A 25,914-nucleotide genomic window follows, 5' to 3' on the forward strand; every position below is an offset into this window, starting at 1 on the left:
ACCCTAGCCTGGGAACCTCCATATGCCGCAGGGGCGGCCCAAGAAATAGCAAAAAAGACCAAAAAAAAAAAAAAAAAAAAAAAAAAAGAAATGATGGCTTTTCGAGTTTGTTGAATTGATGGATAATGAAAATGCACAGCATTTTGTAGTATTTTTAATCCATTTTAAATCTAGTTTACAACAAAGAAAATAAAGATTTAGTTAGCCCTGTTTCCTTTCTCAGATTGTAACTAGTACTTCCCTGACCTAAGGGATAGGATCTATAAGTTTCATTTGCTTGCTTGTATCTCTGTTCTGAAATACGTTTATTTATTTTAACAGCCTGACTCAAGGAGTCTTGACTCATTCGGAGAACCCTGCATCAAAAGGAATCTATCAGGACCATCAGCTGGATGCAGAAGCTGGGGCCTCACACTGTGGGATGAACCCACAGCCAGCTCAGGGTAAGAGTGGAAAAGACCAACCCCCATGTTTCAATTATTGTAAGACCCCCCCCCCCCAAACACCCCGCCCTGTGATACAGACAGATGTATCTAAGTACATGATCTTTACTTGGCCTCAGATCCATCGCAGAATCAGCAAGTATCAAACCCACCAATGCACATTTTAGAAGATGTGAAGCCAAAAACTCTTCCGTTGGACAAAAGCATTAACCATCAGATTGAATCTCCGAGTGAAAGGCGGAAGTGAGTAACCAAAAACATGAATGTGGAATTTCTTTCTTTTTTTCCTTCTTTTTTTTTTTTTTTTTTTTTTTTGACTAAGAAGGGGGAAATGAAAACATATGAGATGGCAGGATGTCAGCAGCGTTTTTGTGCTTTCACTCCATTACTGGCACTGACAAGTGACACATATTTATAGAAATTTGGGACATTCTTCCTGGCAAGTAAATATTTACTTGGAATTTCGCAACTTAACAGAGGCAAAGTGATGTTTTTAACCCACAAATACAAACATTGGAAAGACTTTGCAAGCCTATTGCATCAGCAATTTATTTAAGTGAATTAAATTGTTTCAGAGCCTATGGATAAATGTTCTTTCAAGGGAAAAAAAATGTTTTCCTTTCCTTATCATTCTTTCCCCTTGAGTGACTACCCCAGGCTCTATTCTATTTTTGTAACAGTTGTATTTTTTACAATAAAAATTATTGCCATCATTTTTGATGCATGTCAGTATAACGGGCACTGTGTTGAAGGGTTTACATATATCTCTTTCCTCTTATTTTTATGCATTAACTCGAACTCTCCCAATAATGTTATTAGGTGTTTGTTCCCATTTTACAGATGAGGAAATTGAGGCTCGCAGAAATTAAATAACTGCTATGTAAAGTACTTGTCTGGATGAATGGTAAAGGGATTCAAAGTGAAACCACAGTTCCAAGATAAGATCATAATTGAGCCAGAGGTTCCTTATAATCGGTTTTTAAAAGATAGTATTCACTATATTTTAACCAGTCATTCTACCTGGAGCCACAATTTTGAATCCAGACCAAATGTATTCAGAATTTCAACTCTGTCACTTGCCTGCCTAGAACTTTGCGCTAGATGCTTGATCCTTCTCTGCCTCAGTTTCCTCATGTATAAAATGGAAATCATAGTAGTACCTACTTCATAGGGTTTTGTGTCTGGCAAATAATAAGTACTATACAGTGTGGGCAGGGATAATGACGACAATAAGTTGTTCTATAAGTTCATCTTTTTATCGTCTTTTCCTTGTCACATTTTTTTTCAATACAGTTTTGAGCTACTGCCCCCTTTTCTCTTAGGTCTATCCAATTTCATTTCTCTCTGTCTAGATGACACGCAGAATTAATAGAAGGTCAAATCACATAGAAGGAATCAGAGTTATTTGTCATCGTGGTGATTTTCAACTCTTTCTAAAGCAATGGTCCTTATAATTTAGGGTACTCCGTGAACAGCTGATATTTTGGAGAAGACCAGCTCTGTCTGGGGTGGGAGGTCAGGGGCTCAGGGAATTATTTCTAAAGCAGTTACAAAATTGATGGCTCTACACTCTGTTGGCCTCTATTTTGGCATTTCTCTTTTTCCCTGTTCTTTTCTGAGTTCTATTCCTTTCTTTACCAATGAAATTAACTTTTAAAAGCAAGAGCCCAGAACTGACAGCTGAATCACAGACAGGGCTCATGTGTAACCAATAGCACCTATAAATCCATGCCAGCAGGTGCTGGCTGGGGACCGTTCTGCTTTGTACTCATGATGTAGTGATTATTAGATGTTTTGAACATCACCCCGAATCACATGCACCCATACAAATTTATGAACAGGAATGGAAACCACCTCACTGCAAAGACCTCCTATGCCCTGCCCTTATGTCTGGGGTCTCTTCAAGAGCTCGTCTCTACATCCCCCCTCAGCTCTCCCCTCCCACCCCTTTTATATTTGTCTAACTCAGCGTGCAATTTTAACTATTTTCTGTTCAACAATGCCAGCCTATTGGGAGGGGGCATGTTTTTGTTTTGTTTTATTTTTTGTCTTTTTTAGGGCCTTAACCGTGGCATAAGGAGGTTCTCAAGCTAGAGGTTGAATTGGAGCTCGCAGCTGCCAACCTGTGCCACAGACACAGCCACAGCCACAGCCACAGCAACACCAGATCCGAGCCGCATCTGTGATCTACACCATAGCTTGTGGCAATGCCAGGGATCGAACTTGCATCCTCGTGAATACTAGTCAGATTCGTTTCCACTGCGCCACGATGGGAACTTCAAGGCCAGCCTGGTTTTGATAACAGCCAATGTCTGCACAATTTGCTAGGCAGAATTTTTTTTTGTCTTTATTAAAAATTACCACTAGGACACACTGTGGTCTTTTATTTGGTTGTCAAGGGAACAGAGGGTTTTTATTTTTTTCCTTATCTAAAATAATTTTTCTTGTGGGATTGGGCTTCTCTTTACTTGTCATGATGTCTGGCTCCTTTCCCATATTATAGGAAAAGCCCTCGAGAGAACTTCCAGGCTGGGCACTTGTCCCCCTGCTCCCCTACCCCTCCTGGCCAGTCACCAAACAGGTACAAGAGGTCAGCAAGCCTTGCTGGGGCTGCTTTGTTTTGATTAGAGCCTGCGGAGCACAGTCATAATCCATGCTCGCCAGGTGATCGTGAGCGATCTGTCCATCTGTCCATCCAAGTCTCTTCCTACCCACACAGGCGAGAGTGAAACACACATAGCACATCTTCATCCCTCTAAAGACTATCAGCCCACGATCCAAAGAGCCAAGTGTGTGACGCTGGCATGGCCGTGGCCATGGGGCTTTAATTACATTGTGTGGAACCTATAATCTAATAATAAAATCCACCAGACAGTTGCTGGGCTCCTAAGTCGGCGCCTTTCCCTCCAAGACAGCTGGGTCCTTCAAGGCAGGATGTGCCGATGGCTCGTACAGGGAACCAGGCGGGGGCTGAGGAGAGAAACCTCATCCTTCCTCTGACTCCACTCAAGCTCTCTAATGATTGCATATGGACATTAATTGGGCCCCGTGACATTCTTAAAAGCTGCCTGAGCTCCATCCCCTGGAGAGACAAACTACTGAGTACCCAGAGGTTTTCTTTGATTTAGAAATTTCATTTAACTACTGGATAAGAGGGAAATCCTAATAAATAGAGCTTGCTAAGGGCAGCTCTTCCTTTTTTCTCTTGCCTTCCTTTTGTTTCTTCTGTCTCTTGGTATCCTGTTTGCATCCAAATGATAGTGCCTATTTTAAGATTTCTTAGGTAATTCTAAGCGCTGTCCCGACAGCTGGCATCACTGCTGTCTGATCTTAGTGGTGGGAAAGCTGCCTTAGAGGGCAGCCATCCTGGCTAAGGCAGGTGAAACAGAAACCAATGTGAGTTCTTCACACCAAATCCCAGAACTAGGTGACAGCAGAGATTTAATCCCATAGCTGCCTGGCAGCTATTGGGCTGTCTCCTCTTAACTTTTGAACAACAACCAGAATTTTTTTTTTTTTCTTTGTAGGGCTGCACCTGCAGCATAAGGAGGTTCCCACGCTAGAGGTCAAATCGGAGCTACAGCTGCCGGTCTCCACCACGGCCACAGCAACGTGGGATCCGAGTCACATCTGCGACCTACACCACACCTCACAGCAACGCCAGATCAATAACCCACTGCTCAGGGCCGGGGATCAAACCCACATCCTCATGGATACCAGTTGGGTTTATTACTCCTGAGCCACAAGGGGAATGCCCAGAAAATTTTTTTGTTTTGTTTTGTTTTGTTTTGTCTTTTGTTGTTGTTGTTGTTGCTATTTCTTGGGCCGCTCCCACGGCATATGGAGGTTCCCAGGCTAGGGGTTGAATCGGAGCTGTAGCCACCGGCCTACACCAGAGCCACAGCAACGCAGGATCCGAGCCACGTCTGCAACCTACACCACAGCTCACGGCAACGCCGGATCGTTAACCCACTGTGCAAGGGCAGGGACCGAACCCGCAACCTCATGGTTCCTAGTTGGATTCGTTAACCACTGCGCCACGACGGGAACTCCAGAAAATTTTTTTAATAAATAAAAAAGAAATGCCCCGGTGAGCCAATGAACAATTACAGAAAAATTTAACCCAACATTGAAATGTTAGTAAAGCTAAACTTGAATGTCATTTAGGAACCTAAGGAAACGTGATAAATACATCGAGTCGTTTCAAGGCATTTGATCACTGTTGTTGAATAGACTCTGACATGAACTTTTTATAACAACCAACAGAATCACACACAGACACACACACAGACACACACACACACACACAGGCCTATTATATTGACTCTGTCAATTGTCTGCATCTTATATCTAATGCTTAATCCCTACTCATCATTCAGTAACTGTCATTTCATTCATGATGTTTTAAAAAACCCATGGTTTTTTGTTTTTTTTTTTTTTTTTTTTTTGCATGAGGCTCCAGGTTTGTGTGTTTGACCAACAACGGTAAATGGAACAGCTTCTCATGATGTGTGTTTCGCCACTTAGGTCTATAAGTGGGAAGAAGCTGTGCTCCTCGTGCGGGCTCCCGTTGGGTAAAGGAGCTGCCATGATCATCGAGACCCTCAGTCTCTATTTCCACATCCAGTGCTTCAGGGTATGTCTTCACCGCCTCCTCCCTAAGCCCAGTCTCGGGATGGCCTTGGAGGAAAACCTCCTGGAAGTCCCGACGGCCTTTGCTCGTGAGGCCCCTCGACTCTGGATCGCCCAGAAGTGCGTGGGGGGTCCATCCATCCAGGCAAAGCGCTCCTACCCTGCATCCCTCTGGGATGTTGGCTTCAGAGGAAGCAAAACAGGTTTGCGTGACGACGTGTTTTTGTAAAACAGTTTTTGTTGCTAAAGAGTCCACACTCTAACAGGCGGCCGAGAACCCCGGCCTGGGGGACAGCCAGCCGTCAGATTCTTTTAACGCCAAAGGGACCCATTTGGAAGATAACATCTTTTTTTTTTTTTTTTTTTTTGCTATTTCTTGGGCCGCTCCTGCGGCATATAGAGGTTCCCAGGCTAGGGGTCGAATCGGAGCTGTAGCCACCGGCCTACGCCAGAGCCACAGCAACGCCAGATCCAAGCCATGTCTGCGACCTACACCACAGCTCACAGCAACGCTGGATCATTAACCCACTGAGCAAGGGCAGGGACCGAACCCGCAACCTCATGGTTCCTAGTCGGATTCGTTAACCACTGCGCCACGACAGGAACTCTGGAAGATAACATCTTTGCTGCTTCTCAAATGCTTGTGAGAATTCAGAGTTTTTTTGGTCTTTGATCTAATGGAAGGTTTTGTGCCCATGAAGAGGTTATGGCTGGTTGCAAAATTGTAGGTCTTCAAAGCAGTATGTCTGTAATCACAGACCGAGTACCACTCCCTCGAGAAGCTGCCCTGCTTGCCACACCAAGTTGCCTTTGTCACAGGTCCTTAGAGAACCTTCTGTGGTCCTCATCACTCTCTATTGAATTAATTATCATCTCCTCTCATAAACAACAAGCTCTATGAGGTCAGGGACCATGTCTGTCTGGCTCATCTCTCTGGTTCCTCTGTCGCTATCCGAGGTGTTATCACTAAATATTTTTAGCTGAATGAATTCATGAAAACTGAAAATGAGGAGACCTGAATTCTAGTCCCCAAACTCCTGCTGATAAACAGGGGAGCTGACCCCTCATGTCTGGTGTATTATAAAATTTACAAGTCAGACGCCATCAGCATCTCCTTCTTTCACCCACGAATGTGTTTTAAATCAATACATCATTTTTGAAGCCAAACCTTCTCTCTCTGAAAAAGAATCCTTCCTTTCTCTTTATAATTCTGACAGGCTTTCTTTGTCCTTCTTGGATTTTGGCCATACCCGCAGCATAGGGAGGTTCCAAGGCCAGGGGTCAAAATCGGAGCTACAGCTGTCTGGCCATGGCAATGCAGGATCCGAGCCACATCTGCGACCTACACCACAGCTCACAGCAATGCCAGATCCTTAACCCACCGAGCGAGGCCAGGGATCGGAACCCACAACCTCGTGGTTCCTACTTGGATTCGTTTCTGCTTCGCCATGACAGGAACTTCTGTCCTGTTTTGTTTTTTGTTTTTTGTTTTGCCCCCTCCCCTACAAAGTAAATGCAAGGATTTCAAATAACTCCCAGTTTGGAGTTCCCAGCATGGTGCAGTGGGTTGAAAGGATCCAGCGTTGCCACAGCTGTGTCTCCAATTCAGTCTCTGGCCTGGGAACCTCCACATAGCATGAGTGTGGCCATAAAATTAAAACAATACAAAACGAAAACGAAACTTCCCAGTTTACCTATAAGCTGAGAGAAAGTGAGTGAAGCTGTCCCCAAATTATGAATTTAACAATGTCAGAAATCACTAGAAACCAAAAATTATCATCGACAAAACACAATACTGATACTAATTAGACTAGAGTTAATAACATTCATATTGTAAAATTATCATAGATAAGGTATATCCTAAATTGTCTAGGAGTGTTTGGAGGCTCAAAGTATATATTTTCTAAAGTTTCGTGGTAATACCAAAATACTATGTTCCAAGACCACTGTTTATTCTCAGCAATTTTACCAGAACTCAAAAGAATCAAGGTGGCAAAGAGTCTGCAGATTCTCAACAGATAGGGGACTTCTCTTAGCTGTCAGGGCCTTTGTTCCCTCTCATCACTCGCTGCCTGCAGCTGACCTGATGCTTGAAAGTGCATCACCTCTTAGCTGCATCCCCTACCCTTCTGATGTAGATGCAGCTTGTGACATCATTTGGATGAAGCCTCCCTCTGCCTCAGGTGACCTGCGAGCATCAGTCTGGGGCTGCCCCTGTTTTCCTGGGCTGGATGATGATGATGCCCCCTAATCCCTGCAAGAAGCTGGCGTGAACCAACCCCCACGGCCCCCTTCTCTGGTTGCGCCAGTACAGTGTATCCCCGCAGCCTCCTTCTGCACTCGGCAGATAAGTTCCTCTAGGTATCACCACCTTTAACGTGGAAACATCAAGCGGAAAAGCTATTTCCCAATAATTTCGGTCAGGTAGAACTTAGCGACAATGCTGAGACGCATTTGAAGAGTACTCAGAGGCAAGTTTCAATATATAATCCATTGGCCATGTGTTTATTTAAAACCACTAGATTTAATCGGTTCAAAACGGTCCTTCCACCTTGATTGAGAACTGGTATGATAGGCTTTGGGATCAACCCGATACCACTGTCATAACCTCGGACGAGTCAACTAACGACTCTGAACTGGTGTCCTTCTCTGCAGAATGCCAGGAGTTAGGATAAAAGGCTGAAAGTATATTGTTGCTGGAAGTCAACGCTTGTTGCAACATCTAACACAGAGTAGACACTCAACAACTGTAGAGGTTGTAGAAGTGATTATTATGCTATTCATGTGAATAACAGCTAAGCATTATAAAGAAACAATTCCTGGCGTTCTCTGGTGGCTCAGCAGGTTAAGGACCCAGCATTGTCACTGCTGTGGCTCTGGTTACAGCTGTGGCACGGGGTTCAGTCCCTGGCCTGGGACCTTCTGCACGCCACAGGCATGACCAAAAATACATAAAAATAAATTTAAAAAGTAAAGAAACAATTCCTTATGCATCTCGTAACCTCTGTTTTTTCTCCCCTACAGTGTGGAATTTGCAAAGGACAGCTTGGAGATGCAGTGAGCGGGACGGATGTTAGGATTCGCAATGGTCTTCTAAATTGTAACGATTGCTACATGCGATCCAGAAGTAAGTCCTGAGCCGGGGGTCGGGCATGGGCGGGAGGTAACCTTGAGATGAATGAGCGCAAGCATATGTGCCTTTCATAGGATGCAATTTAGGAATGCAACTATTTCTTCCCATCAGTTGGCGATCCCACCCCGAAGGATTTATTAGCATCCAGGTAAAAGAAATAATAAATAAACAATAAAATAAACAATTATTTACCACGCATTTCTTCCTGGAAGTTACGGTTACAATGTGGCCAAATCCTTTTTATCCAGAAGGACATTAATACACCAGCAGACAAAACAGCAGACCAGGTTTGACATGGCCTGAGTTCACCATAGAGAGTTCGGCAAAATACTCGGCTAATACAACATCTCTGACACCCTCTTCATTCGTTGAGGCATCTCTTTAGAAGACCAGCAGCATTTGGAGGGTGGTTCAAGTGTGAAGAATGATTCTCCACCATTCATCAAATCCAGCACCACCTCCTCGGTATCTACATGCCTGCATTCAGAAGTTTTACAGAATAATGTGGGCTTGTTCCCAACTAAGTTGAAAGTTCTTTGAGAGGCAAAATGGCGAGTTCTCCTCCTTGGTGAATCCATGCCCTCCTCCAAAATACCTCAATACATGCTAATCAGAACGGATCCAGTATGTGCTGCCTTGAGGCTCCCTTGTGCAGCCTGCCCTCCCATCTTGGTCTGGACCTCCTACCATAGAAAGTGCATGTTATTTGGGGGAGCCACCAGGGGGTGCTGTTGCCCAGCTGCTGTTCAGAAAATCTGAACCTCGCTAGTGGCTGGCCTTGGAATCCGTTCTCATTGCTCATCATTAAGTATGGAGGATAACCTTCTGGTGGATAACCTGGATGGCAGGTTGATTCTTCTATTCACATTCACCAGTCAGAAACGCTTTTAAAAAATGAGAGTGAAGAGATGAAGTTAAATTCAAGATTTTTTTTTTATTTCTCAAATTAACGAAGCGGCACTTTTGTAGTCTCTGAATCTGCAAGACAAGATTTTAAGAGTAAAAATTGAAACTAAGTTGTTTTATAGCTATAGATTTAGTAAATTTGGAAGAAGGTGTGTCTGTTTTAACATGATGGGAAATAAAAATGTAATCAAACTTTGATGGTCTCAATCGATGATATACATTTGACTTAGGGTCTGAACAGTCCCAACTTAGAGCTGCTGCCATCAAACTGGACTAAATATTAGTATTAAATATAGACATTAACTTTTATACTATGTATTATACATATAAAAATATGGGATAAATGGTATACTATGTATATATATACATGCATACATGAATACATATATAGTATATAATTATATTCTATTTAAACTATATTTTTATTTGTTTGTATTGTTTTTATACATTAAAAAGGGAAACTAAACACTTTTTTTTTTTTTTTTTGCTTTGTAGGACCGCCCCTGCGACATATGGAGGTTCCCAGGCTAGGGGTTGAATCAGAGCTACAGCTGCCGGCCTACACCACAGCAACAACAGATCAGAGCCAGGTCTGCAACCTACACCACAACTCACACAACACCGGATCCTTAACCCACTGAGCGAGGCCAGGGATCAAACCGGCAACCTCATGGTTACTAGTCAGATTCATTTCTGCTGCGCCACAATGGGAACTCCAAAATTAAACCCTTTTGCCCCGGGATTTGAACTGATTTTTGTTTATTATCTAACATAAAAATTAGTTTTTTGCAACCCCTGTGACCTACTGAATGTGAGTCATAGAACCACAAGAGGGCGCTGTTGGGTCGCAGGCCTGTTGAGCCAGATTTGAAAAGTGCTGTAAATCTGAATTTCTTTCATAATTCGAAGTGCTTGAAGGATACCAGCAAAGTACAAACCTGAACCCACCTCTGCGTGACAGTGACTTGTTTTCATCCAGATTTTTATCTTAATTGAAAAGTTAGGCGGATTCAGGTCATTTCTTTTGGAATCTTTTCAGATCTAGGCCAGCAATCTTTCTCTTGTATATACAAATGCAAAGGGCATTAACTGCTTTCAATTCCAAATCTGAAGGCAAGACCTGTGTGTGGAGTGCCTGTACCTGTCTTGTAAGATGAAAAATAAGGTGATTGGAGGTAGACTAAAGATAAAATGATTTTTTTTCTTCGTGTGTTTAATATTTTTGATGCGATATTTTACTAGGATGTTTTTTAGAATGCCAAGGTACCAACAAGAAAGCAAAAGGCCCATTATCTCTCTGCCTGCATAACCAAAATCAGTAATCAAAAGAATAAATAGAAATTATAACTGGTAAAAGTTTAGAAAAATTGGCTTGTTTAGAGATACCAAATTAAAATTCTCAAAGTTAACCATACTGATTTTTCTACTAATTTCTCGGGAAAAGAGGCAGCACATATATTTGTATGTGTACACACACTACACATACACACATAGATGCGTATGTGTCACACATATACCTGCATATGTGTTGGGTTTTATTTCACAAAAGTAATGGCGTAGCCACAGTGGTACTTAATTTTTGTTGCTGTTGTTTTTAACTTAATGATATATCCTGACAATTTTTCCATATTACATGTTCTTTCTCCTCATTCTTTTTAATGGTTTTTTAATAGCTCCATACAGTCCCACTGTGTGGACTTAGCATAATTTAATGCTCTATAAATGAGCACTTGAGTAATTTCCAGTTTTTTTATACTATTTTTTAAATGCCCCAGTGAACATCCTTGTATGTATGTCTTGATGATCATTTTAAAGCATTTCCACAGGGTCCGTTCCCAGCAGTGAGACTGCTGAGTTAAAAAGCATGTACTTTTTAAATTTTCAGGCAGCTTGCCTAATTATCTTCCAGAAAAGTGCACACTTCTTGCAAAGCATATAAGAGAGCCTCTTTCTCTCTCCATCCTTATGTCAGCTCTGGACATCATCAAACTATTAAAAGTTTTTTTTCTCTGCCAGGCGAGGAAAAAAAAAAAAGCAACTCTTGGCTTTGATCTGTAGTCTTTATACATGAGTTTAAACATCTTCTCATAGGTTTGTTCATCATTTATTTTTTTCCTGTTAAAACATTTATATTTCCTAGTCCTTTGCCCATTGTTCTACTGGCAGTTGATATTTATGAGTTCTTTGTAAATTAAGGATATTTTCCTTTTATTTTATATTTACTACTTTTGAGAGTTAGCATTGGTCTTCCCACTTGGTGTTGTTTTTTTCATAGAAAAGATTTTCATTTTAGGTAATTAAACATATCTCTTCTTTTTTTTTTTTTTCCTTTTTGGATTCTGCGTTTTGTGTCCTGCTTAGAAAAACTCTCACTACTCCAAGGGTACAGATAAATTTAGCTGAGATTTCTCCTAGAATTGTTTTTTGTTCTCTTTTTGGCATGTAAACATGTGGGCATCAGGAATGTATTTGGTAGTAAGAAATGAGGTAGACATTAGCTTTATTTTTTTTCCAATTAGCCAATTATATGACTATAACTTAATGAATAACTAATTTCTTATTGATTTGAAATGCCAGCTTTTTTCATAAACTAAGTTCCCATACATATTTGAGTCTATTCCTGAGTATTTTATTAGGGCTCATTAACCTATTTATTCTCTAGTATCAGTATTAATTATTATAGCTTCATTTGGGGGGGGTCTTTTTAGGGCCACAAGTGTGGCATATGGAGGTTCCCAGGCTAGGGGTCCAATCCAAGCTGTAGCTACTGGCTACACCACAGCTGCAGCAACTCAGGATCCGAGCCGCATCTGCAATCTACTGCACAGCTCATGGCAATGCCAGATCCTTAACCCACTGAGTGAGGCCAGGGATGGAACCTGCATCCTCATGGATGCTAGTCAAATTCGTTTCCACTGAGCCATGACGGGAACTCCCCAGATTATGTTTTAATATTGAGCAATAACAGCTACCTTCCCTCCAATGATTTTTCTGAATTTTCCTAACTTTTCTCTCATGTTTTTTTTTCCAGCTAAATGTTAATATCCTTTTAGGCCAAACTTTAAGTTAATACATGACAGGGAGAAAGACCAGCATTTCTGAAAATACTGCTTATCCTTTCTCAGCGTCCTAAAGAAAAAAAAACAAACTGTACTTTCAGAGTGAATAGGGGGAGAGGAAAATAACTGGCTGGGGAAAGTCAGTCAATACAGTGGAATTGGTTGAATATAGCCAGATGCAATGAAAGAGTAAGAATGGGAAAATGGCTAAAACTATATTTTTTTAATTTGATTTTGATCTGAGTTGAGAAGAGGGGAGATGGGTAGATGTGCGGGGCGGCTTACATCATAGGCATTCTAAGCGAAAGAAAATAATGTCATCGTGCGGAATAATAAAATCTGAATATATAATCCTGTTTTCCTCAAGTAACTAGTCGCATTTCAATGAAATTTTTCTCTTGGAGAGGAAAAATTGCATAACAGCATATTAGAATGCAATTCCTAAAAGCCATGTAAACTGTTTTTAAGTTCATATGTAAATGGGAACCGAAGTGCAAAACAAATTACCTGTCGAGAATCAAGCTGCCCCACGTTTAACTGGTGCCATTTGTGCTTGGGTGTTGGATGACTGTGTCTTTGTGTCTCTTCCATTGTTCACGCTCATGAAATGCACTTAACGCAAAATCCCTGGGGGTCGTTTCCAATGTTGCAATTGCCTCATCACAACTGTAGTGCCGAAAATGAAGGTGAAACTTTGTTCAGGTTTCAGCAGGACGTATGGAACTCAAACCATCCTTTCAAGATAGGGTTGCCAGATAAAATACAAGATGCCCAGTTAAATGCTTTTGAATTTCAGATAAACAATGTGTTGTTTGGGGGGGGTTGTTTTTAGTATGCGTTTGTCGCAAATATTGCATGCTCAGGATTTAGCACAAGCATATCCCAAATATCCCAAGGCTATATACTTTAAAAATGTATTTTTTGTTTACCTAAAATTCAAATTGTATTGGGTGTTCCGTATTTTATTTGCTAAGTACAACAATTCTATTTATAGATATTTTGTCAAATTCTTCTGCTGCAAGATATCTATTCTTAGAGTTCCCACTGTGGCTCAGGGCGTGAAGAACCCAGCTAGTATCCATGGGGATTTGGGGTCGATGCCTGACCTCCCTCATTGGGTTAACGACCTGGCGTTGCTGTGAGCCCTGGTGTAGGTCGCAAACACAGCTTGGATCTGGTGTTGCTGTGGCTGTAGTGTAGGCCAGCAGCTGTAGTGTAGGCTGGCAGCTGTAGCTCTGATTCGACCTCAAAAGATATTTATTCTTAAAGAAATCAAATCAAAACCTAAGAAAATGAGAGAAGAGAGATTATTTTCTTGCTTATTTGCCCCAGAAGACAAAGTAAACAACTTGTTGGAGGTGAACACGTTTTGGGTTTAGGGTGAAATCCAGAGGATTTCAACCAGATTTTACAGTGCATATGAATCACCTGGGCTCCTGGTTCATTTCTGGCTTGGGGCTCAAGAGTCTGCATGTCTGGGAGTTCCCATTGTGGCACAGTGGTTAATGAATCCGACTAGGAACCATGAGGTTGCAAGTTCAATCCCTGGCCTCGCTCAGTGGGTTAAGGATCCGGCAGTGCTGTGGCTGTGGTGTAGGCCGGTGGCTACAGCTCTGATTCGACCTCTAGCCTGGGAACGTCCATATGCTGCGAGTGTGGCGCTAGAAAATACGAAAAGACAAAAAAAAAAAAAAAAGAGTTTGCAGGTCTAAGAAACTCCAGGTGATGCTAAAAACTGCTGGTCCCTGGACCACACTTTGAGTAGTGTGGTGGCACAGGCTTACCCTCCCTTGAGGGAAGAGACTTTGGCAGAGGTCACTGCTAATTTCAGAAATGTTAAAAGCTCCAATGCCAGAGTGGTTGACTGCTTTAACCAAGCATTGCTCTGTTTCCTTTCTCCCAGGTGCTGGCCAACCCACAACCTTGTGATGTGGTTTTCAGGCTTCCAGATCACTCACCGTTTCCTTACTGAGGGTGTCCGCGGGCAATTCCCTGTTTAACAACATCCCCAATTCAGGGGATCCTCAGCATTCATCTAATTTCTGAAAGGCTATCCTAAAAGATGGTATCTGTTCTTTTGCAGCACAGTGTTTGTGTTTTTCCTGGTTTCTTTTTCTTTTTTTTGAATTTTTTAATTTTTTTTTTTGGCATTTGCACAACATATACAGAAAAAATACTGAATTGTGATGATCCTGAATAGTTTTTTAAAAAGGTCTTAGTGTGGTCACACAGGCTTACCGTTTAAGATTTGTTATTCTCTTTGAGAGTTAATGAGATTCATGATGCAATAAACCTGTTTTTCTTTTTTAATAGCATTTCTAGGAATGAAACACTTTATGTTTACAGAATTGAGCTGCAGAAAATGCAGGACATGCCAATTTGAGACATGCAGTCTTCTGAGACAGGCGCATACAATTAATGCATTTCAGACACTAAAAATCACATTGTCTAGCTCCGAGCTATAACTTGTTTTTAATGCAGAGATGCTAGCCTGATAATATATACTGTAATCCTGAAACGTTTGTGTTACTTACCTTTTGAGGTGGAAGTCATACCAATAAATTATTGCACCATTAGTATTAGATTTTGTGTACTTTGGAAGTTATGCCATTACTACAGGCTGACCCATCCAATAGAGAGAACCCTTGCGACATTGGCTAGACTTACACTCTGGGACATTGCCCGAGGATAGGATGAAACCAGAGGGACATAATTCAGTCATCATTTCCCAACTTATTACCAAAATCGGTGAGGAAGTTTAATCTGCTCAAGAGTCGTGAGTCAGTGATGGCCATTCTCATCGAGATTAGCCCATCTTTGGGTGTGACCACTGCTCAGCTTTGCCTGCGTGTTCTCTTTGGGGGGACTGAAGCCCAGATGGCTAAAGAAAAGCATTAAGTCCATCCTCATAGAATCCCAATGGCACATGATGTGATAAGCCACTAGCGCGTGATCAGCAAGAACCCACCGCTCACACCGTGCCCTGGCCACCCTCATGGACACCTGCCAGCCCGCCCTCACTCTCCTCCATCACCAACCAGCTCTCTTCACCACCAAGAATTCTGGACCTTGCTCACAGAGAAGTTTAGCAAGGAACTCTCGTGGAGAGCGGGTTTAATTTTTTTTTTTTTTTTTTTTTTTTTTTTTTTTTTTTGCCCTGGGTGATGAGTTTCATCTGGCCAAGAAAAGCATCAAGTGACTAGAAAGCATCATGCTTTAGATCTCCAGGCTGTTTTCTGTAATACTGGGGAAAGGGGAACTATTTATTCTGCCTTAAAAGGATGGCAAATAAGTGAAGATGACATTTTGTGAATGTAGACTCTGGATAGACTCCTAATAGTAGTCATTAAAGGAGATCGAGTAGATGTTTTTTTCTGTTCTGTAAGCAATCCTTTTTTTCCTGTGTCCTATTGAGTATGGCTAGCAATTATTTATTTACATGCTAGATGCTCCTCTGCATGCAGATTCCATGTTAAGTGCAGAAATTTCCTCAGCCCCTGGAGATATTTTGACCATGTTGTCATTTGGATGAGCTGTCGTTAGATTGGAATTTACACATCATTTCATTACAAATTGTGCCTTAGAAAATGCAAAGCTGTTGCACACAGTCGGTGATGAATTATGGATGCAGTACTTTGAAGAGAAGTGAAGTCACTTCCAAGGTCTCAAGACTTCCCATAGAGGTGTTCGCTGTTTTACAAGGGGGGAGGGGGAGATTAAAAAAAAGAAAAATAGAAAAACTAAAAAAAAAGTTTTGCAAATGTACAGATTAAGTCCAATATTTTGATTAACCACCTGCATGTTTTATTAAAGATTTTGATAATGTGGATGTTTACACTTTGCATGATCCTAGCCGAGTACTTTACCCCCGATGATGCGCAAAACATATACAAGATGATCATTCATAACTGATTTTTATAGAATACTTTTTACATGCGGGACTCCATCTGTTATGTAAGGATTATATGACTATCGCACATTCTCTTCTGGTTTCACAAACCCATTTATACATATTTCTTAGCGAGACTCATTGTACATGTATTGAAGCTAGAATCAAGTCAAGAAAAATAAAGCCCCGTTCTCCAACTGCGAAATGTGCTTCTCCATAATGAACAATAGTCACCAGCACAGAATAATCTCCAACATTTTCTAAATTCTAATTGCCAACTGTTTCTATTTATATTTGATTTATATTTCATTTGGAGTCTGTTACATGGCAGCTCCGGCAGACTAGATCTTGTTTTTTCCAATGCAGCGTAATGAAGATGATCTATTTCCTTTCAAATAATCTTTGAGATCCCAGGGAAAAAAAAAAAAAAAAACTGCTCTGCTCTATGGAGCTGCAATGTAAATGTGTTTGTTTAAAAAACAGATGGGGCAAGTGAATGATTGATTGTTCCTGAGGAAGTAGATCTTTTTTTTTTTTTTTCCTTACATTTCACAAGCTAGCCCTTTCTCTTTCTTAAGGAAAATAAAGGAGTAACTCTGTTTTTCACTTGCAAACTTCCACGACATTTCTTCACTCTTTCTATGTAGTGTTGTTAATGCAATACGTATTATAGTTATCTATACACAGTGTAAGACTTAACAAGCTGAAATGATCCACCCTTATATGTGAGTCCGTCCAAAAAATGTTACTGTTCTGGGTGGGCCGATGTTCTAGATCAGTTACACTAACCTTCATTTAAAATATTTATTCTAAAATGCCTCCGAGAAATAGTAAAAGAAAAAAAAAAGTTGTCTAAAATGCAACAGCTTTTATAGTAAATGTACATTTATAAATAAAATACTCAAATCAACTTTGTATTTCATTGGGTTTTTTTGAGGGGCGGGAGGTGGGGTTTCTTACTTGGTGGAAAAGAATCAGACTCTCTCTCTTGCAGCTTTTGATCCAGAATCACAGTCAGAGGATGGTGACGATGCATATTTGCATTTGCATAGGGAGGCATTTTGAGGTCAACTATTTAAGGCAAATAGAAGTTACTCACTGATTGTAGGAATCACTAAGGAAATGCCTTCCACGGAAGGATTCAAACTCCTTGACATGAGACACACAATAACCAGGGGAGACCATGCAGAGGTCAGTGAAAATTGTCTAAAACAACCAAACGATGGTTAACCTCCAGTACTTGCTAGAGAAAACCATGTCAAATCCTTTAAAGTTGCTGTGTTCTGCCACTTTTCCCAGCACTGCCCCAGTGCTCCCTGTCACTGGGTAAAAACAGTCTGTTCACTAAGGACCTTTTTCCCCTTTGTTGAATCTGAGAACATGCTTCAAAACTGTGGCATCCTGTGGATACTGTGAACTTTCCAAAATAACACACATATCTTGCCTAGCACTGTGTCCTAAGTTTGTAGATGGTGGTTAACAGCAATCAAATTCCTTGAAACTTTCCATCATTTTAAGATGCAATAGTCTAAGTGCCACTGCAAGTTATATTCTGCTCCTTTTTTTTTTTTTTTACAAAGTTTAATATGCAGTTAGTTGCTACTGTTTCCATAGAAAAGTGAATTCCTTGCCTTTTGTAAGAGAGTTTTAACAGCTGCCAGAGTAGGTCTGTCATTTTAATTGTTATTTAAACGAAAACTTATTTAACTACAATGCGTTTCAAAACAGAAAAGATTAGTATGCTAACATGCCATCTATGAAGACTGTCTTTATTAAAAGAAACACATTGTAGGGAGTTCCCATTGTGGCGCAGTGGGAACAAATCCAACTAGGAACCATGAGGTTGTGGGTTCGATCCCTGGCCTCGCTCAGTGGGTTAAGGATCCGAGGTTGCCATGAGCTGTGGTATAGGTCACAGACACGGCTCAGATCCAGAGTTGCGGTAGCTGTGCTGTAGGCCGGCAGCTGTAGCTCTGATTCAACCCTTAGCCTGGGAACCTCTATATGCCGTGGTATGTGGCCCTAAAAAGAAAAAAAAGAAAAAAACATTTTACCTTGGATAATGTTGAACTAGCTTTTTTCCCATTGACTCTCTTCAAGACCTAAGGACTCATTTTTAGGGTCCTAACCTGGACCACAGAGGCTCTCTCCCCATCCTTCAGCCTTATATAAGTCAGGGGTTACAAACGCAAGTGACTTGAGGCATCGTAAATGAGAAGCCAAGGAGGGTAATAGAGAGTGGTGCAGACTGTGGCAAACTGAAAAAAGAACAGTTCTGTCTAAAGGGGGAGGCAGCTACCTGGCTCTAACCAATTGTTTTCACATGAAATCCCCAGCTTTTTTAACATTGACAATAATTCAAAACATTTTCCCACACAGTGCCAGCCAAAACTGTGAGATTTTACAAAATACAGCCACAACTCCAATTTTTTTCTGAGGCCACCAGTCCTCAACCTATAGCTAAAGCTTCCCTTTCTTTTCCTATCAGCTACTAACTTATTCTGCTGTGAATCATTTTATTTGACTAATACAAAAAGATTTACCATCCAGGGAACTATATTGAGCCTCCTGGGATAGACCATAACAGAAAATAATGTTTAAAAAAAAGAATATAGGAGGTCCCGCTGTGGCACAGCGGGACAATGATCCAGCTTCTTTCTGTGGAGGCACTGGTTCAATCCCTGGCCCATCACAGTGGGTTAAGGATCCAGCATTGCTGCAGCTGTGATGTAGGTCACAGCTTCAGCTTGAATTTGATCACTGGCTCAGGAACTTCTACATGCAGAGGGTATGGCTGAAAAAAAAAATAAAAGAATGTAAAAAAAAAAAAAAAAAAGATTTACCACCTAAATTTTTCTTTTTGGAGGGTCTGGGGTCATTCAGAGAAATCTAATAGGGCCATTAATCAGCAGGTGATATTGCTAAAATTCATGACACTTTTGGGTAGCATTTTTTGTGTATTATTATCAAAGACTGCAATTTTACAAGCACCCGACCATGTTCAGCATTTTGCAGAACTATGCCCTTCCCCTTAAGAGCTTCCTTTGTTCTTCTGAATGCCTCAAAAGGACAGAAAAGTGTGCAAATACACAAAGCAGAATTTTTTTCTCAACTTGTTTAGCACCGTCTTATCAACTGTACTTTTGCAGACATTGTTTCAGTTATCAAAAAGCTCTTGTGGCATGTGAGAAGATGAATGTATGCCTCTCCATTTCATAGATGAGAGTAGAAGAGGAGTAAGCACTTCCTCTGGATGAGTGCAAGCGTTTCCGTGATCATATATTTCACCAACTGCCTTCAGTTGGTGTCCACTGTGCCTGGCCTTAGTGTCTGGGACTTCATGTGAGACCAACGAGGCGGAGCCCTGAGCATAGTTAGACTTTGCAGGGTTTAGTCTGAACTCCTATGGGGATCAGAACACTCTTTTTTTTTTTTTTTTTTTTTGTCTTTTGTCTTTTGTTGTTGTTGCTATTTCTTGGGCCGCTCCCGCGGCATATGGAGGTTCCCAGGCTAGGGGTTGAATCGGAGCTGTAGCCACCGGCCTATGCCAGAGCCACAGCAACGCGGGATCCGAGCTGCGTCTGCAACCTACACCACAGCTCACAGCAACGCCAGATCGTTAACCCACTGAGCAAGGGCAGGGATCGAACCCGTAACCTCATGGTTCCTAGTCGGATTTGTTAACCACTGCGCCACGACGGGAACTCCCAGAACACTCTTTTTATAGTAAGTTTATCCTTATAAACTCCTAAATACTCAAATAGGAGTTCCCACAGTGGCGCAGTTGGGATAGGGATCCAGCATTGTTGCTGCAGCAGCTCGGGTTGCTGCTGAGGCAAGTGTTCCATTCCCAGCCCAGTGCAGTGGGTTAAGGATCTGGCATTGCTACAGCAGTGGCATAGGTTGCAGCTACAGCTTGGATTCAGTCCCTGGCCTGGGAACTTCCATATGCCCCAGGTGCAGCCAAAAAAACAAACAAACAACAAACAACAACAACCTCAGGTAGATTTAGTATCACATTTTTATCCATTGGGGTTGGACTTCTGACTCTGGGATGAAAGACTGGAGCTGTCCCTGGTGGCATGACCATTGTGTTTGCTGGAGAGGAGGCTCAGGTGTCTCTCCAGGCCATCTGCACCCCTGGCCAGAGCCCCGCTGACCTCTTCCCTGACACACACACCTCCAAAGCCTCCCTCCCCCAACCCAAGTCTGGTCTCCCAGAACTGGGGAGACTAACTCGGGTCTTCCACTCTCTCAAACTCAACAGCCAAGGCCTCAACAAAGGTATGGCGTCTGTCTAACCACTCTGATGGGAAGAAGACACTGAGGGCCCGCCACATTGATTCCTATACAACAAAGTCATCCCACCATAAGTGAATTCAGTGATACATTCAGCAGGGCAGTTCACTTTTTCAGCAGGAATTATGATATTGTCCATGAAATCCTTGAAAATCTCTTTTCTTTATTGTCCACCAAGGAGACAGAGAATTATGGCAGCAGGCCCTGTCGGTTTAGAAAATGCCTTGGCTGAAAAAAAGAAGACAAAGAAAATGCCTCAGCTGAAAGTTAAGTAAAGTGTAACAGTGGGATCCCCTCTCAGACCCTTCATCAGGCGTAACACCCTCCCCCTCAATGGTACGGCATTAATTACTGTCCCAAGCTCTGATCTTGGAACTTCAAAAATTCCTCTCAAACCCATAAAAAGCTGGGATGAAAGTATTTTATGTTTTCTAACACTTTGTAAATTGAGACACTGCATCTTGTTTACATGCTATCATTCTGGGAAATAAGTAAAATATTTGATTAGGCAATGGAGAATGCCTATTCTGTGATGGCCCAGGAAAATTTGAAATAAGGACTAACCAGGAGTTCCCTGGTGGCTCCGTGGGTTAAGGATCCCACGTTGTCACTGCTATGGCTCAGGTCACTGCTGTGGTTCAGTTTCGATCCTTGGCCCAGGAACTTCCTCATGCCACTGACATGGTAAAAAATAATAACAGTAATTTTAAAAATTAAAAGAAAAGTAGTGAAAAACTAGGGGAGATACTCCCAACAAACATGACAAAGGGTTACTACTCTTAACATACGATGTCCTTTGCAAATCAATAGGAAAATGGGCAAAAGCACATTTTAAAAACTGCCAAAAAGTAAATATAAATCACTAGTAAACATAAAAAATGTTCAGTCTACTTATGATCAAAGAAATGCAAATTAGAAAGCAGTAAGATAAGACTCTCCCTAACTCCCCCAAAATAGAAAACACTCAGTTATATTAATAATTAGATATTAAGAATTATCATAGGACTTCCCTCTGTGGCTCAATTCCTGACATGGTATCCATGATGATGCAGGTTTGATCCCTGGCTTTGCTGGGTGGGTTAAGGATCCAGCTTTACCGCAAGTTTTGGTGTAGGTCACAGATGCAGCTTGGATCTGGTGTTGCTGTGGCTGTGGTGTAGGCTGGCAGCTGCAGCTCCAATTCAACACCTCGCCTGGGAACTTTCATATACTGCAGGTGTGGCTGTAAAAAGAAAATAAAAATTTTGAAGAACACAACACTTAAAAAAAAAGGAATTATCATAAAAATAAAGTTTTTTTAAAAAGACACAAGGCAAAAAAATTTGTCACACATATAAACAACAAAAAGTTAGTATACAAACCATATAAAGAACTCCAAAATAGGAATAAGAACTGGTCAATAGAAAAGTGGACAAAAGACATGAACAGGCTTTTCACAGAAAACATGAGTAGCAAATATATATATAACATATATATTTTCAATTTTATGCAGGAAGGAAATGCAAATTAAAATCATTGCAAATAAACAAGGTCCTACTGTAGAGCACAGGGAACCGTATTCAATATCCTGAGATAAACCATAACAGAAAACAATATGAAAAAGAATGTATATGAATGTATAACTAAAGCACTGTGCTGCACAGCAATTGACAAAACACTGACTCAACTATACTCCAATAAAAAATAATTAAAATTCTAACATAAAATTATGAGATGCTATTGTGTACCCATGAGATTGATAAAAATGTAAACTTTGATAACATCGCGTGTTCGTGAGGATGTGGAAACGCCTACACAGCTGATGAGATATGGGTAAACAATTCTGCATTATCTGGTAAGGCTGGTGAAGCTGATGAAACATACCCCTTGATGTAGCAGTTTCACTTCCGGAACATAAACACCTTAGCCTAAACTCCAGAGAAGCCCGAGAAGCTCGAGAAACTCTCACAGGTGTCCACAGGACATTTTCAAGAATGTCCCTCACGGCATCCCTTTAGCGGTGAAAAACGAGTGTGCCACGAAGGGCGCACATGCATTTGATGAATCGCGGAAACCACACCACAGCATTAGGTGAAAGAAGCGCGACTCCAAAGATCATATACATTACGATACCAAAGACATTAGAAAACAAAGCATTGGAGTTCCCGTCGTGGCGCAGTGGTTAACAAATCCGACTAGGAACCATGAGGTTGCGGGTTCGGTCCCTGCCCTTGCTCAGTGGGTTAACGATCCGGCGTTGCCGTGAGCTGTGGTGTAGGTCGCAGACGCGGCTCGGATCCTGCGTTGCTGTGGCTCTGGCGTAGGCCAGTGGCTACAGCTCCGATTCGACCAATAACCTGGGAACCTCCATATGCCGCGAGAGCGGCCCAAAGAAATAGCAAGCAAAGAGACAAAAAAAAGAAAAAAAAAGAAAACAAAGCATTATTGTCTCTACGGGCATGCAATATGTGCTAAGAGAGCAAAGCAAAGGATTAAAGAAAGCAAATTCGGGGGGGGGGTGTTGAAGGAGAGGAACGCTATCAGGAAGCGCTGGGGGGGAAGTATCAACTTGATTGCCCTTCACCCCTAAGCTCTATTTTGTAATGAGCAGCTTCAGACTCTCTAGATATTAGATAACTGCTTTCTAAGGTGATTGCTCCATGTAGCCTGAAATCAGTATATAGAATCCTATTTCCTCTGTTACACCCAAAACATGCTATGTCTGGTTTCTTAATTTTTACCTTTCTTTTTTGGGCGTGGGGGCGCACCTGCGGCACATGGAGGTTCCCAGGCTAGGGGTTGAATCAGAGCTGTAGCCGCAGGCCTACACCATAGCCACAGACAGCAACTCGGGATCCGAGCCTCATCTGTGACCTACACCACAGCTCACAGCAACGCTGGATCCTTAACCCACTGAGCAAGGCCAGGGATCAAATCTGAGTCCTCATGGATAGTAGTCAGATTCGTTTCTGCTGAGCCATGAGGGGAACTCCAATTTTTACTCTTCTGATGGAAGGGAAATAGCATTTTTTTTTTTTTGGCCTTAATTTGCATCCCTCTGACTAATGAGGCTGGGCATATTTTCACATATTTATTGGACAGTCCAGTTTCACGTCCATGAATTACCTTTCATTTCCTTTGCCACTTTTCTTAGTGAGTGGCCTTTCTTTTGTTTTTATTGCTTTTTAATGATTTTGTAAAAAGTCTAGACCCTAAATCCTTGATCAATCACATGCATTGCAAATGTTTCAATATATGACTTGTAAACTTTATTATGTCTTTTTTTTTTTTTTTTTTTTTTTTTTTTTCTTTTTGTTGTTGTTGTTGTTGTTGCTATTTCTTGGCCGCTCCGTGCATATGGAGTTTCAGGCTAGGAGTTGATCGGAGCTGTAGCCACCAGCCTACGCCAGAGCCACAGCAATGCGGTATCCGAGCCACGTCTGCAACCTACACCACAGCTCACCAACGCTGATCGTTAACCCACTGAGCAAGGCAGGACCGAACCCGCAACCTCATGGTTCCTAGTCGGATTTGTTAACCACTGCGCCACGACGGGAACTCCTATTATGTCTTTCAACAGTCAATTTTTAATTTTAACCCAGCAGGTATATAAACAATTTTATGTTTTGTGCTTCTTGAGTCTCATTTAAGAAATCCTTCCTGGAGCTCCTGTTGTGGTGCAGTAGAAACAAATCCGGTTAGGAATCATGAGATTGTGGGTTTGATCCCTGGCCTCATTCAGTGGATTAAGGATCTGGTGTTGCCACGAGCAATGGTGTAGGTTGATGACACGGCTCAGATCTGGCGTTGCTGTGGCTGTGGTGTAGGCCAGCAGCTGTAGCTCCAATTCAACCCCATATGCTGCGAGTGCGACCCTAAAAAAAAAAAAAAAAAAAAAAAAAACCAAAAAGCCTCTGTACTCCAATTTTGTAAATGTATTCTGCTACACCGTCTCTGAAAAGTTTTTTAGATTTTGAATTTCGTATTTAGATCTTTATCAAGCGAACTACAGATCTAATGCTTTTTTTCCCCTTTGGATAGTTGGTTTTCCCAGAACCACTTATAAAATATCTCATCCTTCATCTGCTGATTTGTAATGTCACTTCCGTGAGAGACTGTCTTGCAATATCTGAGAGTCTGTTTCTGGCCATTTGTTCCATTCCTTTGGTCTATTTGTTTATCCCTACATCACTATAACATTGTTTTAATTGCTATATATTAAGCCTTGATATCTGGAAGGGCAAATCTCTTTCTTCCTTGAAATTTTTTGGCCAATTTGGACTTTTATTCTTCCATATGAACTTTAAGATAAGCTGTAAAATGCTTGTTGGAATTTTAATCAAAATTGTATGTATAGGAGTTCCCATTGTGGTACAGTGGAAACGAACCAGACTAGCATCCATAAGGATTCGGATTTGATCCCTGGCCTTGTTCAGTGGGTTAAGGATCCAGCATTGCCGTGAGCTGTGGCGTAGGTCACAGACGTGACTCGGATCTGGTGTTGCTATGGCTGTGGTGTAGGCGGCAGCTACAGCTCCCATTTGACCCTTAGCCTGGGAACTTCCGCATGCCCACGGTGTAGCCCTAAAAAGCCAAAAAAGGGGGAAAATTGATTATAGACTGTAATTTTCTAATCGGTATTGTTAGTATACAAGATACCACTGATTTTTTTTTATGTTAATCTTGGGGCCAGTGATTTTGCTGGACCCTTATTTGTTCTAATACATTGTTTTTTTTTTGTTTTTTTTTTTTTTTTTGGTCTTTTGTCTTTTTGTCTTTTGTTGTTGTTGTTGCTCTTTCTTGGGCCGCTCCCGCAGCATATGGAGGTTCCCAGGCTAGGGGTTGAATCGGAGCTGTAGCCACTGGCCTACGCCAGAGCCACAGCAACGTGGGATCCGAGCCGCGTCTGCGACCTACACCACAGCTCACGGCAACGCCGGATCGTTAACCCACGGAGCAAGGCCAGGGCTTGAACCCGCAACCTCATGGTTCCTAGTCGGATTCGTTAACCACTGTGCCACGACGGGAACTCCTGTTCTAATACATTGTTTATCATTTCTCTTTGATTTTTATGGAGTTAATGGTCATCTACAGAAAAAAATTTTTGTCTCCTTCCAATATGTCTTCATTTTTTCGTGTCTTATTGCACTGTTAAGATGTCTAGTGAATGCTGATAATGGGCAGTCTTATCTCACACTGCAATTTACATAGGCACAAAAGTTGGAAAATATCCTAGATGTAGATCTAACACTAGGGAAATAGTTGTGAAAATTATGATACATCCTTATAATGGTATTCTGCCATTGAAAAATAGCATTTTCAAAAATATTTGATTTAAACTATTAAAATACCACTATAAAATGCTCTATAAAAAGCCACAATCTCAAACTATATATATGTATTATATTCAAGTTTTATAAGTAAAATATAAAGAATATGCTTTGTATTGTATATTTGTTTTGTAACTCAAGTATCCTCAGTTTTCAAGACTTAGAGGATTACGATTCAAGTTTTCTAAGTAGGAGTTCCCATCGTGGCTCAGCGGTTAACAAATCTGACAGGTTCAATCCCTGG

At 41.5% G+C, this 25,914-nt stretch overlaps 1 protein-coding gene across 1 annotated transcript in view; it reads left to right on the plus strand.

The window, feature by feature from the left end:
* The window catches only part of LIMCH1 (LIM and calponin homology domains 1), a 359,519-nt gene extending 342,547 nt beyond the window's left edge, over positions 1–16,972 (plus strand). The window contains 6 exon segments of the mRNA XM_021101157.1: positions 322–443; positions 563–686; positions 2,947–3,024; positions 4,971–5,079; positions 8,100–8,202; positions 14,077–16,972. Coding sequence (XP_020956816.1) covers positions 322–443; positions 563–686; positions 2,947–3,024; positions 4,971–5,079; positions 8,100–8,202; positions 14,077–14,102 — 562 coding nt within the window. The 3' untranslated portion in view covers positions 14,103–16,972.

Source organism: Sus scrofa, chromosome 8 (genome assembly GCF_000003025.6).
Source record: "Sus scrofa isolate TJ Tabasco breed Duroc chromosome 8, Sscrofa11.1, whole genome shotgun sequence".
Taxonomy (NCBI): Eukaryota; Metazoa; Chordata; class Mammalia; order Artiodactyla; family Suidae; genus Sus; species Sus scrofa.